At 42.5% G+C, this 17539-nt stretch overlaps 1 protein-coding gene across 23 annotated transcripts in view; it reads left to right on the top strand.

Moving 5' to 3' along the window:
• Positions 1-17114, top strand: part of DTNA (dystrobrevin alpha) — a 338390-nt gene extending 321276 nt beyond the window's left edge. For 13 of the 23 annotated variants that reach the window (XM_073898312.1, XM_073898313.1, XM_073898311.1 and 10 more), the window contains 5 exons: positions 1922-2081; positions 4455-4544; positions 5778-5946; positions 8306-8438; positions 15979-17114. In XM_073898312.1, the coding sequence (XP_073754413.1) occupies positions 1922-2081; positions 4455-4544; positions 5778-5946; positions 8306-8438; positions 15979-16119 (693 nt within the window). In that variant the 3' untranslated portion in view covers positions 16120-17114. Of the gene's footprint in view, positions 1-1921; positions 2082-4454; positions 4545-5777; positions 5947-8305; positions 8439-10378; positions 10428-13371 lie in introns of all 23 variants that reach the window. The other 10 variants (XM_073898320.1, XM_025886811.2, XM_073898326.1 and 7 more) reach the window with 3 other exon arrangements.
• Positions 17115-17539: the final 425 nt, after the last annotated feature.

Below are 17539 nucleotides of genomic sequence, written 5' to 3'. Positions count from 1 at the left end.
AGTTGAGAGGGTAAACCAGCTGTGTAGGCAAGAAGAACCTCCTTCCTTCAACTGTCCAACTTCCCATCCCAGTCCCTCCTCCCTGCTGTGTGACTGGTCTCTGCAGAAAAGGACAGGTAAGAAAGAGCAAGGAGCCCTGCCTAGAGAATGGTGCACAGGAGGGGTTCCCAGGGGGAAGCAGCCCTCAGGGCAGCAGAACTCCTTTGAGGGACCCTCAGCAGCCCAAACCCAGCCAGGTCCCTGCAGCCCAGGGCAGCGAGAGCATCTGTGCTCAGACCCCAGCCCAGGCTCTCCCACTCCACCTCCCGAGCAATCCTTTTTACCTCTCTGAGCGTTGCAATCCACACTTGCACATTTAGAGTAATGATGCCTATTTCATGGGTTGTGGAGAGAAATCAATGGGGAGGCACATGAAAACCCTTCTACCTGGCAAAGCACGATGTAAAAGTGAAGTCATTTCTTATCGGCATGGGGAGAAGGGGGATGCCATGGTAGCTCAGCAGAGGTTTCGTGGTTAATGAGACTGAGCTGGCAAAGTCTGCCAGGGAAAACCAGACCCATCCTTGAGCAGTCTGGGCCAACAGGCTGCCAAGCATCACACCAGCAGGCAAACTGCTCTTCCTTGGGCCCGGACAGACCATTCAAGGTACCGTTGAGAGTGAAGGAGTGGCACCCCCAGGCCATTGGTCATCACACGAGTTCTTTGCTCTGCTCTGTTCTGTTTTGTCTCATTTTTAATTCTAGATTTTTCTCAATACATAGATTTGACTTTTATGTGTGATGCTGAGCCCCAGAAAGCTAACAGCATGGCATTTTACAGGATTGATGTTGTGTGTTTTAACTGCAAGCAGAGACCCCACAGCAAGTCTAAATCGAATACTCCAGAGCACTGCTCTCATGGGTTTGAATGGGTTGATGCTGAATCTCTGGGCCTTGCTATGGAAGAGTCCTCCCTCTCCCTGGCCAGACCCAACAGACAAATGGAGTTTATGTGAACACCCAATCTTTGAGTATGCACCTGAGGGTTGCATTGCATTTCCTTACTCATGACTGGCTTCCTTTGTAAACTAATTATTGTAACACGGAAAATCTTTCCAAGAAACTTCACTGTAGAGACAAAGCTGTGAAATTCAAGGTGTGAATGGTTTCATGCCTAGGACTGTAATGCAGACAGAAACGGCTTTTAGTTGTTTTCTACTTTTTTCTTCACTCGCTTTTAAATCTCCCTGTTCTCATTGCTAAAATAACTGCTTTTTCATAGACGAAGAGAAGGACATTCCCTATAGGAAATGTGGCCAAAAATCCCTACAGTAGCCAAAAATTAGAAACGAAGAGTTTTTTTCTCTTCCCCATCTGAATCCCTGAGTCACAGAGCAATTTGACGAAGTGAACTTTTACCAAAAAGTAGGGATGAAACAATTTATACCTCATTTGATTCTTTGAGACTCAATATGCACAATATTACATGGCATGATCTGGCCTATAAACTATCCTCTAAAGATTATGCCAGGACAGAGAGGTTGAAAATTTAGGAATTACACAAACCACATCCATCCCCAATAGTCTCCTAGTTTATATTTCAAACTTTGTCCTGAAATGTCTTTTTATTCTACGCAGAACTTCCTTGGAGGAAGAAACAGACACACCTTGTAATTCTCACTGCCTAACAGTAGCCTCATTACTTGGGCACACATCTCATGTACCATAGAACTACTCTACTAATATTCTTAACTCTCAACATGTAACCAAAACTCCAGATTATGGACAACGAGGTCCTGAATTATCTGCACCTGCAACTCAGGTTTAGGATTACCATCTCCATTACCCAGGACGTCCTCCTGCTTGGGAACCTCACTGTTACTGTTTTTAACATTTGGGAAGCTTTGGGAAAACACATTAATGCCTTGCGTTGTCTCTCCAGACGCAGGGGGCAGGTTCTCCTCGCTCCTCCCCCAGCCACACCATCAGCAGGCCCATCCCCATGCCGGTGCGCTCCGCGTCTGCCTGCTCCAGCCCGTCGCACACGCCTCAGGACTCCCTCACGGGGGTCGGGGGAGACGTTCAGGAGGCCTTTGCGCAAAGTAAGTGGGGCACTGGTGGGTGTGTTCTGCTTCTCTACGCCGCAGATAGGAGCCCGCGGTGTGCTGGGCGGTTAGAGGTCATCCTCGGAGCCACAGGGTGGATATGCCAGCGTAGGCCTTGGTCACACTGGTCTGGAAACTCCTTAGGCTGATGTGTTTCTCACTTCACCTTCTTCTTCCTTCGGCTTCTCCAACCCGGCTCCATTTTTTATGAGTCTTCGCTCATCATGAAGGGAAGGGAAATCCTTCCTCCAATATCCCAGGAACCTTTATAAATGATCTTATTTCCTGCTTTCTTCCCTTGATGGTAAAGCAAACTCAAGACTGAGGTTAAACGGTCCCAGCTGAAGTGGGATGTAGCCCTGCGGTGATCGAGCGGGGCGCTTCGCCATTTTACAGCTGCGCTCAAGAGTTGAGTCATTGCCTCTGCAACGTGGGGCCACGGGGGGGGGGGGGGGGTTCAGCCTCCGTAGTTAAGGGGGGAGCACAGAGAGTGATAAATAGAACAGTGCTCTCCCCCCTGCTGCCTTTTCCTTTCACACACCACGGGTGGGGGGAGGGGGGTCCTCAAGGCCAATGAGTTTGTTCATTTGGAAGTATTTTAACCCTTTTGAAACTTTTTCTTGCTATCGCTTTTTATATCTATAGAAAGTTCAAAAAAAAATCCTCCTACAGACTCTCACCCTGCCAGTCTCATTCCCAAATTATTAAACAGTTTGGTCCTTCTCAACTTTTCCTTTATACATAAGTATGTATGTTTACGTGTGTTTTTATAAACACCTACCTTCTTTTCCACACAAACGAGACCATGCATTGCATTGTGGTCTGCAATTTGCATTTTCTTTAAGTTAGCAATATATCATGAACATCCTTCCAGGTCCTCACATACAGATCTAAGGAAAGGGGAGATATATTCGATTACTAGTTTTAAGGCAAAAATAAATAAATAATAAGTAAGTGAAGTCAAAAGACAAAAAATAGGCCGAGGAAAACATTTCCAGTGTATGTGGCAATCAAGTTTCACAATTTCAGCTACACATCAAGCATATAGAGACCAATAAGAAAAAGTCCCAAAACAGAAACAGGTGAAGGATATGGGCAGAAGAAGCGCTATAAATTGCCAATAAAGATATAAAAAGATGTCCAATCTCACAAACTGTTGTAGAAATACAAATATCACCTCTCGCCTAGCAGATTAAAAAAAAAGTTCAACATTAGTAATAGGCAGAGATAGCAAGAGTGTGAGGAAAGAGACACTCCCATGCGTTGTGTATGGGGATAGAATCTTACATTTTAAAGGGAGAGAATGATGTACTCTCGGCTCTGAGGGAGAGGGCAAGATCCATAAGAGGCCTTTTTCTTCTGAGAAAGAAAATAAGTTATACAAAATAACCTTTTTTTTCATTTTTAGGAGGAAAAAGGTCCTTTCTCTAATCATCTTGAAGAAATTTACAGTATTTTAAATTGAGCTTTCAGTTATCATTGTTTTATCTGACTACTTTGTTTAATTTACATGTATTTATTATTTTCCTTGGGTTTATTTTCTGAGAAACTACAGGATGAACCGTCACAGCTTGGAGGCAGCTCCTAGCTCCCAAAGAACTCATGCTACATGAGTTCAGCGGCAAGTGAGGTGTTTGGAATCTTGAGCCCTTTTTCTCCAAGATGTTAGGTGTTACCTCACACCCAAGCCAGCCCACAGATACCCATTTAACCCTTTGTGTGCCTGAAACATCATTGTAATCTTTGTCTACCACGCAGGACCATAGTCTGAGTTGCAATTCAGAGTACAGGGCGTACATCTTCTGCCATGGTCTTGCATCAGGTGCAAGAATCCCCACCCCTGTCCCACGCTCTAGGGCATTCAGTGTGTAGCGTTCCCGCTCCCCAGAGATAGCTACAATGGTAGGGGAACTCTGGGAACCCTGATGAGAGACAGAGGCTGTGGTGATGGAGATCAGGATCCCAGGCTCAGCTGCCAGGTCGTGGCTGAAACTAACAGCAGCTAGCAAGGTGCAGCTCTCCAGGCAAAACCAGACTTTACATCTGTGTGAGTTTTCCTACAAAAAGGTGGCCATAGATACTAGTTGGCCTGGGACCATCCCACTTTGTGCCAGGTCACCTAGTTTTATTATCATGCCGCCCCCTTTCCTCACAAATTTGTCCCGATTTGTACAATAAATTAAATGAACCCCTCCCTCATCAGTGGCCACTGCCCTAAGTACAATGTATTGTTTCAGAAAATGAGCCAAAGCACTTCTGAAAAGGAGAAGTCTTAGAAGTTTTCTTGCTTCAGGATTATCAATGTAAATGATAAATAAAAAGGAAAAGCTGTGATTTCTTTTTTTAATTATCATTTCTTCTTCACTCAAGGTTCAAGAAGAAATTTAAGGAATGACTTACTAGTAGCAGCAGATTCCATCACGAACACCATGTCCTCTCTCGTGAAAGAGCTGAATTCCGGTGAGTCCCCAGCCCCCTGTTTGCTCACTGCAGAGGGACCCATAAGTGCTAGGGGCCTTTGTTAGAGATCTCCTCATTGTCAAGTAGAAAAAGATATTTTAAAGATTGATGTGATATTTTATTCGTATATTCAGATTTTTTAGTACTTTTTTTTTTGCTGATTGGAAGACTATTAATACATGGTCAATGCAGAAATTTTGAAAAATGCAGAGAGGAGTAAAGAAATATACTAAAATTGACTTGCAATTCTAGGTTTTGTAATATCTAGTATTTGTAACTTGTAATATGATCCAAAGTGACATGATGCTAAAGTTATTTTATAAAGTCAAATATTTTGTTTACTCATTTAAACTCTGTTCATTTGAAATGCATGGCTATTTGAATGAGGCTAAGTTGAAATTTACCTTTGCAATATGTCCAAAGAAAGATCTCAGAAAATAGCATGACATTGAGAGGGACTCTTTATTCTAATAATACTACACAGTTTTTAAAACTTTAACAGCATGAATATGCAAATAAATATCTTACCAGTTACTAATACATCTCTTCTGTTCCTTAAGCCCACCTAGCAAGATACTTGTCTGACAGTCACAAAGTTTGAGATTAAACAATTGTAAGAAAAGTCAATATTAAAAAAAATTCTGGACTTAAGTTTCTTAAAGCCTCTATAAGAATTAAAGTAATGAAAATTGTTGCTGCTAGTCTAAATGAAGATTACCAAGTAGGATAAAAATGGCAGTAGTTAATACATATTGACTAATGGAGTATACCCACTGCCCTAGCACATGATGACTAAAATGTTATTCTCATTGTGGAAGCTTCAAATACTATTAGTTTATACTCACAATACTTTGAGGTGTTAAGTGAATGTAATATTTTAGGTTTGTATTTCCTAAATTCAAGTAATATTAAGCAAAAGTAAGAGCAGTTTTCGTGAAGACTTTTGTAAAAGGGGCAAAACAGAAGTATTAAGAAATTAAGTCAGTCAACACAAAAGTTCCTCAGTATGATTGAGACTCAAAAAAGACAATACTGTATACCAAATGGTTTTCTAGAAATTCATGTCAGTATCAAATGTCATTTTGGAAAAAAATAATAATAAACTCACCTGACTTATGTGCCATAACTGGTTAATGTTTTCCACAGCACAGGTTGACTTATGTTAAGCTCAGCCCCTTATTTGCCAATCTTAAAAAAAATCTAATTCTCCATTTCTTCAATCGTACCTAATAGAGGTGGGGAGTGAAACAGAGAGTAACGTGGATTCTGAATTTACACGGACTCAGTTTGAGGATCTGGTTCCATCGCCAACCTCTGAAAAGGCTTTTCTAGCGCAAATCCACGCCCGAAAACCTGGGTACCTCCACGGCGGCGCCACCCCCAGCACCATGCGCAGTGACGTGTGAGTATCCTCGGCTGGGGGCCTTGCTCAGTAACACAACACTCTGTAGGGAAGATAGGAAAATAGTAACATGGTTGCTTCCGTTCTTTAATTCGGAATGGGATGGTGCAGTTTCCTTTTCTGCCAGAAGAGGTAGAAGGGTGCTACATTAAATTTGGTGTTGGGACTTTTCCTCCCCTCACTGTATCAAGAATCGCAATCACGAAAACCACGTGGTGCTTGTTGAGAGCCTGGCGCGCCCAAGGCACGGTGCTAGTTGTATACAAAACAGTACCAAAAAATCGCTCTCTGCCTTCGGGACTCACAGACTCATTCAGGAGATAAATCATCCTATCTTCTAAATGTACTGTATTTGCCCTTAGAGGACCAAGTGATGCTAGAGAGGCCTCTATTCAGAATGGGTGTAAACAACATTATATAAGCACTTGGCACTGAAATCAGTAAATGTCTAAAACCTCATTCTAAAGAAATCCAATCTGGTTGGCTTGTTGAGTACGTATAAATCTGACCTTTGAAAGGCATTTTGCAAAGATTTTCATCCAATTAGGCTTCTGTAGCTTGACAGAAAGCAGCAGAATCAGTGACCTCCCCCCTAGATTTATCCGTGTCCCTGGATCAGCTCAAACTCCCAAGTATTAAGGCCTCGGAAACCAAAGCGGAGAAGCAAAGGGGGAGGAGCTGGGACAGACCTGCTGAGCCCAGCTTGGGTGGGGAGGAAGGCAGGGAAGCAAAGGAGCCTTCGAAAGAGCGGGGCTCATGCAGCAGTGGGAAACGTGGGCAGAGAGGCTCACCAGAGGGTTGCAAAGGGGTCCACTGAGCATTACAAACTAGGAAGGTGATGGTGCTTAACGTGAAAAATGCTGCAGACTAGTCTACAAAAATAAACTGGCCATTTTCAGGACCCAAAGAAGAAACTAACCAGAGGCCTTTCGGGTGTTGTTGGATCTCAATCCAAGTAGTGAGTCCACCAATAATAATGAGGACCTATAAATAGATGTGGTTTGAAAGCAGTGGTGAAAAGGCAGGCCAAGAGATCCAAACAAAACAGTTCTGACATAATTTTAAATAGCAGTAGGCTGCCACTTTTAATTTTAGTTTGCTTTCTTGTCCTTTCCTCTATAATTTAGAATTATTTGACTTGTTTTATATTCAAAATGGTGAATTCATTGTCCTCAGTTTAGTCTGGTAAGTAACATATCTGTCTGACTTTTCGTAATGAAGCATTTACATGTGGTCACCTAAAATTTTCTTGTTCTAATCCAAAAATCCAAGACTGTAGCTAAATCTACCCCACTCCGCTGTCCCCCGCATGCTGGTGACAGTGCCAGCTACCAACTGGCCGGAGGAATTGGGAAGGGAAAGTTCACAGAGGCCTTGCAGACCTATTTAGGCTGGCCCCAAACCTCTAAAAATAATGCGAACATGTTGTACAGATATAAATAAATATGAACAATGGCATTTAAGTTCCAACCCAGAAACTTCTCCTTGACCACTCTCTTCACTTTAGGGGATGTCTTAATATCTGTACTATCTAAACAGATACTGGGTTTTACTCTGAGAATATTTTAGTCCTATGATTTAGGTAGTGAATTTATGTTTAGTCTCAGGAAGCGTTTTTATAAACTGGGATGGATAGATTCAAATACAGTCACACATTAGTGAATGAGATCATTCTTCTCTATTTATCTCATGATAGAATTGAACAAGTTGAGTGGATTTCTTAGATTAACTAGTATAAATTTTTAAGATCAAGAGCCATGGGTTCAAGTATTACCTTCCTGACAGCCATGAGCTGATATTCTAAGACTTATTCTACTGTAAAAATAAAGTACATGGGTGCATATCCCTACATATGTGCATAACACAAAGGGGGGTAAATTATGAACAAATGTCCTTAATCATCATTTCACTAGAGGGCTCACTTTCCTTATAGAAAGTGTTCTTGGATTCCATTAAAAAAAAAAAAAAAAAAAAAGCCCAAAGATTGGGAAAATGATATCCTCTCAAAAGATAAGACTGCTTCTTTTAAGACTGACAAACTCTTTAAAGGCAATTCATTCCTGTAAACCAGAGGAAAACACAGATGACCAATGATATCAGACTGCCATAGAAAAATTACATATGAGAATTTCTTGATCATCTATTTCTCCAAACTTCCAAAGGTTTTTTTTTTTGTTTGTTTTTGTTTTTGTTTTTTTAATTTTCTGTTAGGTAACAGAAGACCTTGAATTGAAGTGAATTGAAGCCAAGAAGCAAATTAGGGCACTCAGTAAATGGGACCCAAAACCACAGCTAACACATGAATTCTACTCCTACTTTTAAGATTTGCTCCCAAACACAATTTGTGGTCTGTTCCCAGGGCCTCAGAAGATGGGGACCCCTACGTGCGGCCAGAGGATGAGAACTATGAAAATGACTCAGTCCAGCAGCTGGAGAACGAGCTCAAGATGGAGGAGTATCTGAAACAGAAGCTGCAGGATGAAGCCTACCAGGTATGGGGAGTCAGGCCCCACCCCCGGCCCCCAGCCCCCCACCCCTTGGTAGCTGGGTCTTTTACATTACTCAGAAAACCCATGCCTTCTCCTTTCTTCTACCCTCCCTCTCCAGAATATTCTGATTGCATTCCTTACTCCACATATTCTAGACCGTTGTAAAAATTGTAAATACTTCTTAGAGCTATGCCTCTCACCATGAATTCTTGGAAATTCTGATCTGGTAAGTGAGAAAGACCGTGTCCCTTTAGGGGAAACGTGGTGACCAACAATCTGTACTCTTCCAAGTTCAGTGGGAAAAATACGTTTTCTCATAGATAAAAAATAAATAAAAATAAATTTTAGAAAAAGATACAGAGAACAAGGCCCAAGGAAACTGAGTAAGTATAAATATATCTCGTCCCTTGAATCATTTTGTCTTCATCCTCCTTCACTGCCCACCTCATGTCAAAATAAATAAGTAGGAGAGTATCAAATCTCACCAAGAAAGATAGGAGGAACTGTAAGCCCCGCGTTCAGCAGGGTATGGATGGACAGATTTTCATATGTACTGGAGTGTATTATTAATCCAGCTGAGAATTCACCAAACATAACACATTCAACTGGGAATAAGTGTAATTAGTAAGTCATCCTAAAGGGGATGCATTTTCCCCATGGAGATTTTTCTACTGCCCTGTTGGTCTTGCTTGTATGTTTCTCTTCCCTGTAATTCACAGGTGTTTTCTTGAGGTTCTGGGAGCTCAGGGATGTTCGCCTGGTTGAGACCTACTGCCCCAACCCCCAGGCCCCATGGGATATTTCTTCATGTCGGTCTTTCTGTCCAATGGCCAGACAAGCTTCCTCCACATTCTTAGACGAGCAGTGGCCCTCTCTTACTCCCATTAGTGAAGGAAAGAGAAGCAGAGTGAATACATTACCTCTACTTCTCATATGTGTACAGATTGTTTTGAAATATTTTCCCAAGAAGAATGTAGCAAGAAAGAAACTGAAGCCTACCAACCCCACCCCAACAATATAAAACAAAAGTTTGGCCTCTTTGGAATGTTCCATTAGCCTTTTCGGTTTAACAACCATATTTCAGAAGCAACTGAAATGTAGGCCTCGTCATACCCCACCCCCACCCCCCAAAAAAGAAAAAAAATCAGTGACTATATATGTAAAGCCATGCTTCAACACTGCAGAAACGGTCAAAGTTGCCTGAAGTGGAGAACCATGGAGAATGCTCTTATTTTGCCACTTCTGTGGCCTGTCCATGGAAGGAAATTAGCCTGGATGAAGCTGCCAGGGTGTCTCTGGGAACTCTAAGGGATGGCATTCCAACATGCATTTCACTGGACTCTGCTGCCTAGAGGGAGAGAGAGATGTGATGAAATAATCAATGTTCTGGTTCATGCTGTTAGGGGCGCCTGTTAGGACTCCCTCTTCAAACCCATATCAGTTTCTGGATGTTGGTGACAACAGTAACTGAAATTCTAGATTTTTTTTTTAAAGGGAAACCATCATTTCATATAAAATATTAGATTTGTGTTTATTTTAATGAATTAAGAATTTAACCTTATGTGAGTAAAATGAGGGGAAATTCTATTAAAAGCTTAAGATGCAATTGGAGTTTTTGCCATCTCTGGTTGATCTTAAGCTCTTTCCCTCCTTTCCTTTCCATGCCCAGTGACTTCAAGGGAAAGGTAAAGACAAGGTGTAGGAGACCACAGTAAGCCTGTGTGTCCCCACTCAAGGCATATGCCCTAGAGAACGTTGAAGTGACTTTCCTTGAGTACTCTGTGAGCGTATGGTTGCTTGATGGGTCAGAATGCTGTTTTCATTCATCGGACTCTCTCACTCTCTGTCCTTCTGCATGGCTTCCAACCAAATAATTCACAAGCTTGACTGCATCACGGACTTGACATGTCACCTTTCTTGTTTGTGTCCTTTGTCACCCGCAGGTCAGCTTGCAAGGTTGAATACAATATCCTTTTATCACTCTCCTCTCAAGTAAGTACCGTCTTATTTAGGAGGAAACGTGCCCACTATACACTGACTTCTGATAACTAGTAACCTAAAATCACAATCACTCTCTCTTAGGTTGTTTCTGTGTTCTATGTGATAAATATCCTCCTTCCCTCCTGATATCAAAGAATCATCCTGGCCTATGGAGCATTTCATTATAACCCAGTGGAGATTTGGCAGACAACCTCGGGAATTGACTTTTTACTCTATTAATTAGGAAAATTGGCATAGAAATTTCTGTAATGCCAGAGATGCCCCAGAGATCCTCGGGGCTGTGGTGCCTCATCACCAGTCCCTAACAGCATCTGAGTTTGCAGCCTCTCTATCACTTGAGAAAGAAAAGTCCAGGCATGCTCAGCACATGCAGGGATGGGCCAGCCTCAGAGGCATACTGTATTCAGGACCCAGAGATCAAATGTGTGCACCTCAACGAGTGAAGGCAAAACCGTGTATTATTAAAGAAAACAAAAGAAGCAAAACAGAGAGGACAACTTCTGCAGCCTTATACTTTTGGAATAGCTGATTCAAATTCTTTGTGGAATTCAGCAAGATACAGTTTAATTTAAAATGTCATTTACATGGCATGTGATTCCCCACCCCCAGGGACCTACCAACATACATGGAAAATCCTCAGTCATGTGTTTAATGTAGAGAGAATAGCACTTGACTGGCAGGACCCCTGGACGGTAGCGGTCTAGAGCTCAGACGCTGGACTCTGGCAGACCTAATTTCAAATAGGAGTTCCACCAAATCGTGGTCGCACAACCCTGACAAATGATTAAACCCCTCTGAACTTCTGTTCCCTCTGCACAATGTATATCATAATACTTACCTCATAGTGGAGTTGTCCTCACTGGGATGTAGTTTATAAAGAGCTTAACATGGTGGCAAACACACCATAATTTATGATAAGCCCACACAGACGTGCCTGGCACTGTGCTCAGTGCTTTGCAAGCAATTCAATCGTGGGGAGCTGCTAGACTTATTATGTAAGTGTATGGGGAACCCTACCCCCACCCCCCAGGACTCAGAACTAGCTTGCTCTCTGTATTTTTATAGACAAAGCTAAGGACTCAGCTATGTGTAATGATTTTATACACTTTTGGCTACACTGTCTCTTAAGTCTAGATGGTGTCTCTGGCTCCGGCTGATGGCCATTTGGCTGTCCCCCATTACGGTTCCGAGTAAATACACCTTTCCGAGTCTCTGGCTGTAGGGGCCCAAGGATTTGTATCTCCTTCAGTGATACAGTCTTTCCCAACCATGGACTCCCAAAAGTCTATAGTACAGCTGGTAGTAAAGTCAACTCGCTGCTAAATTTAAAAAGGGATCTAAAATGACAAATCAACTTGCAAAGAAAACATCTTCACTCATGCATTACTGACCTCCTGTCTCAGTTCTCGGGTTAGGATTAAGCAAGCAGAAATCATGGCATAACTGCTATTATGAAATATATGAGCTCTGAAGCCCTTTTGGTGTGAAAAGAAGGATGTGACTGTATTCTAGTCTCCCTCCCTTGCATTTGAGAATGCCACAGCACATGCTCTCCTGAATCATGATGAGCACGGTAGAAACAAGTCCCAGGAGTTGTTTCTGAAAACATCTACTCCCGTTATAACAAATCTAGTCCCAAAGGAGCAAGCCTCTCCTTTCACAGCATTTTCTTTCTCTTCATGCCAGCAACTGGATCATTTTTATTCTGCACATTATTTAACCATCAGTCACTAGTTCTTAGAAAAATATTTTCTTAAACAAACTAATGAAATGTCCTTGACATAAACTCAGATAAGAAATGGCATTTGGTTCTTCTACATAAAAGCCAAAGATTTCAGTGCTCTAAAAGTTCTTCAGCCACTGTTTTCAACTTTTGTTGTCAATTTGACAGTGGAAAATTGAAACCGTTGTGGCCTCTGCCATTTACTCCATCATATACCTACCGAGCTGGTGTTCCATGGGACTCTACATGTGAACTAGCCTGTCATGAAATCAGCCACTTAAGCAAAATGTATTTAAAACTTTACGGATCAATCCAGAAGCCAGTGGCTTTTCATCTTTTCAGCTAGTTCTATCCTAGTATAATTTTTCTCGATGTAGCCGAGAAATAGAGCTGAAATCTTGGAACAGTTTATGCTATTGAAATTGATTTGTTTGGGTTTTCTGACCCAAACAAGACCAGAAATTGCCCCAAAGCTGTGCATCTCTTATCCAAGGGTCCGGAAGCCAACTTCATCACTGCAAGTCAGTTAGGTGTCCACCAGGGCAGAGGGTGGGACCCCAGAGAAATAGAAGACCCACTCTCTGCTCAAAAAGAGCTATTTGAAGATAAGTATGCACTCACTGATACTAACAGGAGTGAACAGAGTAAAACCTTGCCTCTCAACTAGCCCCTTTGGAAGAAATGCAGTCTATGTAATATTTAACCCTCAACTTAAGAATCCACCAAAACTCCATTTGGCAGACTCAGATCTTGGATTCATCCCTTTTCCATCCCTCTCCCCATATGGTACACCACTCTCCTTAGCCAGCCACATCCTAACTTCAGAAATGGGGGGCTTGGACAATCAAAAGTGGATTTTTTTTTCTAATTACCATGGCATTTCGATGGTAGATTAGTGTTTTCATCTGCTTGTCAGGTGAGGACAGCACAAACATTTCTGCGTTGCTTTAACCCTCCAGATGCCTTAGGTACCCATTAAGCCAGGGACCCAACGCAGAGGATGCCCATCTTCTCTTTCAGAAAGACTATTAGCATACCATGTCCCAGGACATTTGCTCCCTATTGTCAGAGGAAGGGAGGAGAGAGAGAGTGTGTGAATATGTGTGTGTCGGGGGGCTGGGGGAATCCTAAGTTTTGAAACCCTAATTTAGAGAACAGTTTTCATCTTAAAAAAAAAAAAAAAAAAAAAAACTACACATTCCTTATTCCCAGGCAAGCTATAGTCAGACAGATGATGAAGGTAACACGCAAGCTGGTGATGAAGGAGAGCCCCGCACCCACCCCCGCAGAGGAGAAGACACCGGCCCAGGAGCAGCCTCAGCGCCCAGAGGTGCCGGCCCGCACAGCAGCTCCTGACAGACCCCCACCCTTAGAGACGCGCTCTGCCGACTGTAGTGCAGTTGACTTTTCGTTCTAAGATTCGTAGTTCGTAGGTGTGTGTTTTGCGAAGGAAAAAAAAAAAGACTTCTGACTCCTGTTCGAAGCTAACTTATCAGCTACATCTTCTGTAACATGGCTCATCCCTGATTAGAAACAAAAACGGCAACCACCACCACACATACACAGGGAAAGGAAAACCCACAGGCTGAAAACCCACACTGCTCTTACGATGGCAGTATTAACAAGCATTTTAAGCCTTTGCACATGATATTGAACCTGTTCCGTTTACAACGACAATATTAATACTGTTTGTAGCTAGATGTTTGATTTCTGAATTCTTTGAGATTTTAGCGAACCAGTTTATTATACACTGTACATTTTTTTTTCCACAGCAATTGGAAAAAAACAACCACTTGCAATTATTCACTAACCCCGAAGGATTTGGTACCTGAGTGTACAAACTCAGAGCCTGGAAGCCAAGAAGGGTCCTTGGCCTGCACTGTCTGCATTTGTCTCTAAGTCTCTGTGAGCAGTGACTTGAACCAATCACACCAGGATAATCCAGCCTTTGGGGCTTCTTTCCAACTTGGGGTTGTTTTCTTTCAAGATACTCTAACAAATCAGCCATAGAATTTAGTGTAAATATTTTTTCCAAATAGATATCATATTCAAAAAGAAAAAAAAAAGGCAACATTCAAATGATATAGAATCTAGTTTTTAAAATCAGCACAGATCTTCTTAAAAACTGTGAACTATGTTTTGAAATACTCGTTGCTAAAGCTGTTTATAAACCACAGGTGCCATAAGATCTCCAAACGGACTCAAGTTATCTCTGCTCTCCCATGGGTGCGTCCGTCTCGTTTTAGCTTTAGGGAGCATGTCTAACCACACCGCTCGTCCACAGCTTCCCCTATCAGGTTGTCTAGAGGCCTTCAGCTTTAAATGTACAGGCTTAAAGTGTGCTTGCAAACACTCCCTCTCCTTTTATTTCTGAATGTTTATTGCCTTAGCTGGCTACCTGGTGTTCTGCATGCAGCCTTCTGTGGTCATGGGAGAGGAAACGGGCTCTTCTAAGTGGCGTTGGGATTTTGCACTCAGCGAAAAGCTGATGTGCAAAAGCACGGTCAAAGAAGGAAGAATGAAAGCCTCTGTGGATGGTCCTTTATAAGGGCCCTTGTCGGGGAGCATTAAAGACCTCCCTTAGGGAGTCTGGGGAAATGAAAACATAATCTACTTGGTGCAAGACTGGATGAAATAAAAATCCGGCAACATATTGAATATGTTATACTTAAATCGGCAGCTTCTCTGGAATTCCTATCTCCTTTAAAAGAAAGGCGAGGACATCGTTTTAGAACAGTGGCCCTCAAAGCGTGTGTCCTGGACCAGCAGCATCAGCATCACTTTGGGAATTTATTTAGAAATGCAAATTCTTAAACCCCAACCCCGGCCTGCTGAATCAGAAACTCTGGGGATTGGGCCCAGCCATCTGTACTTTAATAGGCCCTCCAGGTGATTCCTGATGCATGCTAAAGGTTGAGAACCACGGCTTTGGAATAAAGTTGCATATAAAAATCTCTAAAAAGGCCTTATTCCAAATAAGCAAGAAAGGCTCCGAGTCAAGCTCAAAGCTTCAGCAATTCGATTTTGCTTCCCGGGCTGGCAGAAACCTTCTCCCACCCCCACACAGTTTGTGGTTGGTGTGTGCCCAGCTGAGAACAGACATCCTGAGACCTTCCAGGTCCCTCTCCAGAGGGCTCTGAGTTGGTCGTGTCTCTGCATCTGGTCAGAAACCATGTCCTTGGCTGCCCTTTGGAACAAAATCACTTGCCTCAGGGATAGCAAAGCTCTCAGTTGGCATTAGTAAGAAGCCCATTCTGTCCGTTGATGCGCTTTTTCATACTTCCCCAGAGAAGCAGCCTGACAAATGTCCCTGAGAGCAGGCTGACACCAAAGGGGCACAACTGCACAGTTCTCAGATTTCTCTGCACAGATGGATTTGATTATGAGTTTTGTTGGTTTATCTTAATGTTCATCTTCTTTCCACTGCCCCTCGTCTGTGAAACCATACCTCTCTAGATGGGGCAGGTGGCCCCTCGTGCCTCATACTCAGTACTTAAAACCACTCCATGCCAGCTACCTACATTGCTGTCAGCTCTAACTTATAGCCAGGTAGTTCCGGAACTCGGAACTCGGATCCTGCAAGTGGCATTCAGCCCCTGACTGGACTGAGCTGACATCTGTTGTCACTCTGTGTCTCTGCATCAGAACACTTGTCTAAGGTTTGAGCCGTTTTGCTGATAACCGTCCCCCTTGTCGTAGTTTTCATTGCCAACTCCGTGACACGGTTGTCGATAGCATGGTACAAGCCGTTGCAAGGACTCCGGAAAGTGCCGCCATTGACCAGTTCGTGACTAACCAGCCACCTTTTCTTTCCCTTAGCTCCACGTCAGCACTGAGACCAGACTCAAGCACCCCTGTCCTGTAACCGAGACAAAATGGCGTATATTGTTTTGGGGTTTTGTGGTTTTGGGGGGGTTTCTTTCCTTGGCTCTCCAAATTTACTTTTGGGACCTGTTCTAAGTGCAAACCCAGCAGGTTTCACCTGTCCCATCCAGGAGATAGTTATATCTTGCGGGGATTATTTCTTTCTTATTCCACAATAAATTGCACATCCATCTCCATCACAGACGATGGCCTATTAATGAGCACTGGTCTAACACAGCCAACCTCCCCCATGGCGCCATGCGGAGGGAGGGAGGGAGGGATGGAGGAGGGCAAAATCTACTGTATGAGATTCAGGAATCAGTTGCGGTTGGTCAGGACGCAAGTCGGGGTAAGTTCGTTTGGTCAGAGGGAGATGTGCTGGAGATTGTGAAAAATGGATTCTCGAGTGATCTCTATAAGGCAGGGAGGGTTCATTTGTAAGTAGTAATGTGAACTGAATTGCATAAGAGTGTGGCCTTTGTTGTGATATACTATGTATTTTCTTATATGCATGAGCCAAACTGTCGCATCATAATTTAGCACTGATGTCTGCTTTTATTTTGATCATCTTTGTCCACCCTTTATTAGTTCTTTGCTGTTAACTGTAGAGAGACCTTGTAAATACGGCACCTTTGGTTGCTGCAATCACCTTGGTTTGATTCCACGCAAGGAGCCACAAACAAGAACTCCACTGTGTCCTCAGAAGAAAGGGCCTTTTTACTTTTGAACCAAAAAGAGAAAAAAAATCAGAAATGTTCCATCTTGAGGCTAATTAACATAAAGCGTTTTTAATTATGAATACTGTCATTTGACACCATTTGAAATAACCAATTCAGAGACACTAAAGATTTCACAATATTCATTGGTATTGTAACAAAACTACTATTATATGGTTTTTGTTTTGTTTTGTTTTGTATTGCTGTTAAGTATTGTTTCGTGTGTGTGTGTGTGTGTGTGTGTGTGTGTGTGTGTGCGTGTGCTGGAACCTCCTGGGGACATGTTATATTTTGAAGTGATTAAACTATTTAATTGTGTGTCTATATTTTGGAATGGAATTATTTCTTCATTAAAAAATGTTTTTAAAAACACTATATCTGTGTATTTTATTCCTTTCTTTCAATGAATCTTTCTTGACTCAACATGGAGTTAATCTGTTCAAAGGAGAAAGACAAGTCAGCACTTGCAGCAAGAAGCAGGACCCATCAGTTGGGTCTTAAACAACTAGAGCAAAATATCTCACCTTTCCCTGCCTTTGGAAGAGTTCACATATTTAATGCTTGCTTTATATCTGACACTGTTATAAGCACTTTATGTCACTTGACTCGATCCTTTGAATCGTAGCATCTAGCCAGGTACTTGGCAATTATGAGCTCCACAATTACGTGTCAAATGAATGAATAAATGAATTAGTAGCTTTTGTTTTGTTTGCACTAGAGCTAGTGAGAAAGGAGAATCAGCACACCCTGTAGGTTGATGTGTTGATAGCAACAGGAATCAAATTATGAGTTCCAAAGAG

Source organism: Callorhinus ursinus, unplaced genomic scaffold (assembly GCF_003265705.2).
Source record: "Callorhinus ursinus isolate GAN/ISIS: 27379988/994484 unplaced genomic scaffold, GSC_fseal_2.0 scaffold11, whole genome shotgun sequence".
In the NCBI taxonomy this organism is placed as follows: Eukaryota; Metazoa; Chordata; class Mammalia; order Carnivora; family Otariidae; genus Callorhinus; species Callorhinus ursinus.
This window is presented reverse-complemented; position numbering and strand designations above follow the sequence as displayed.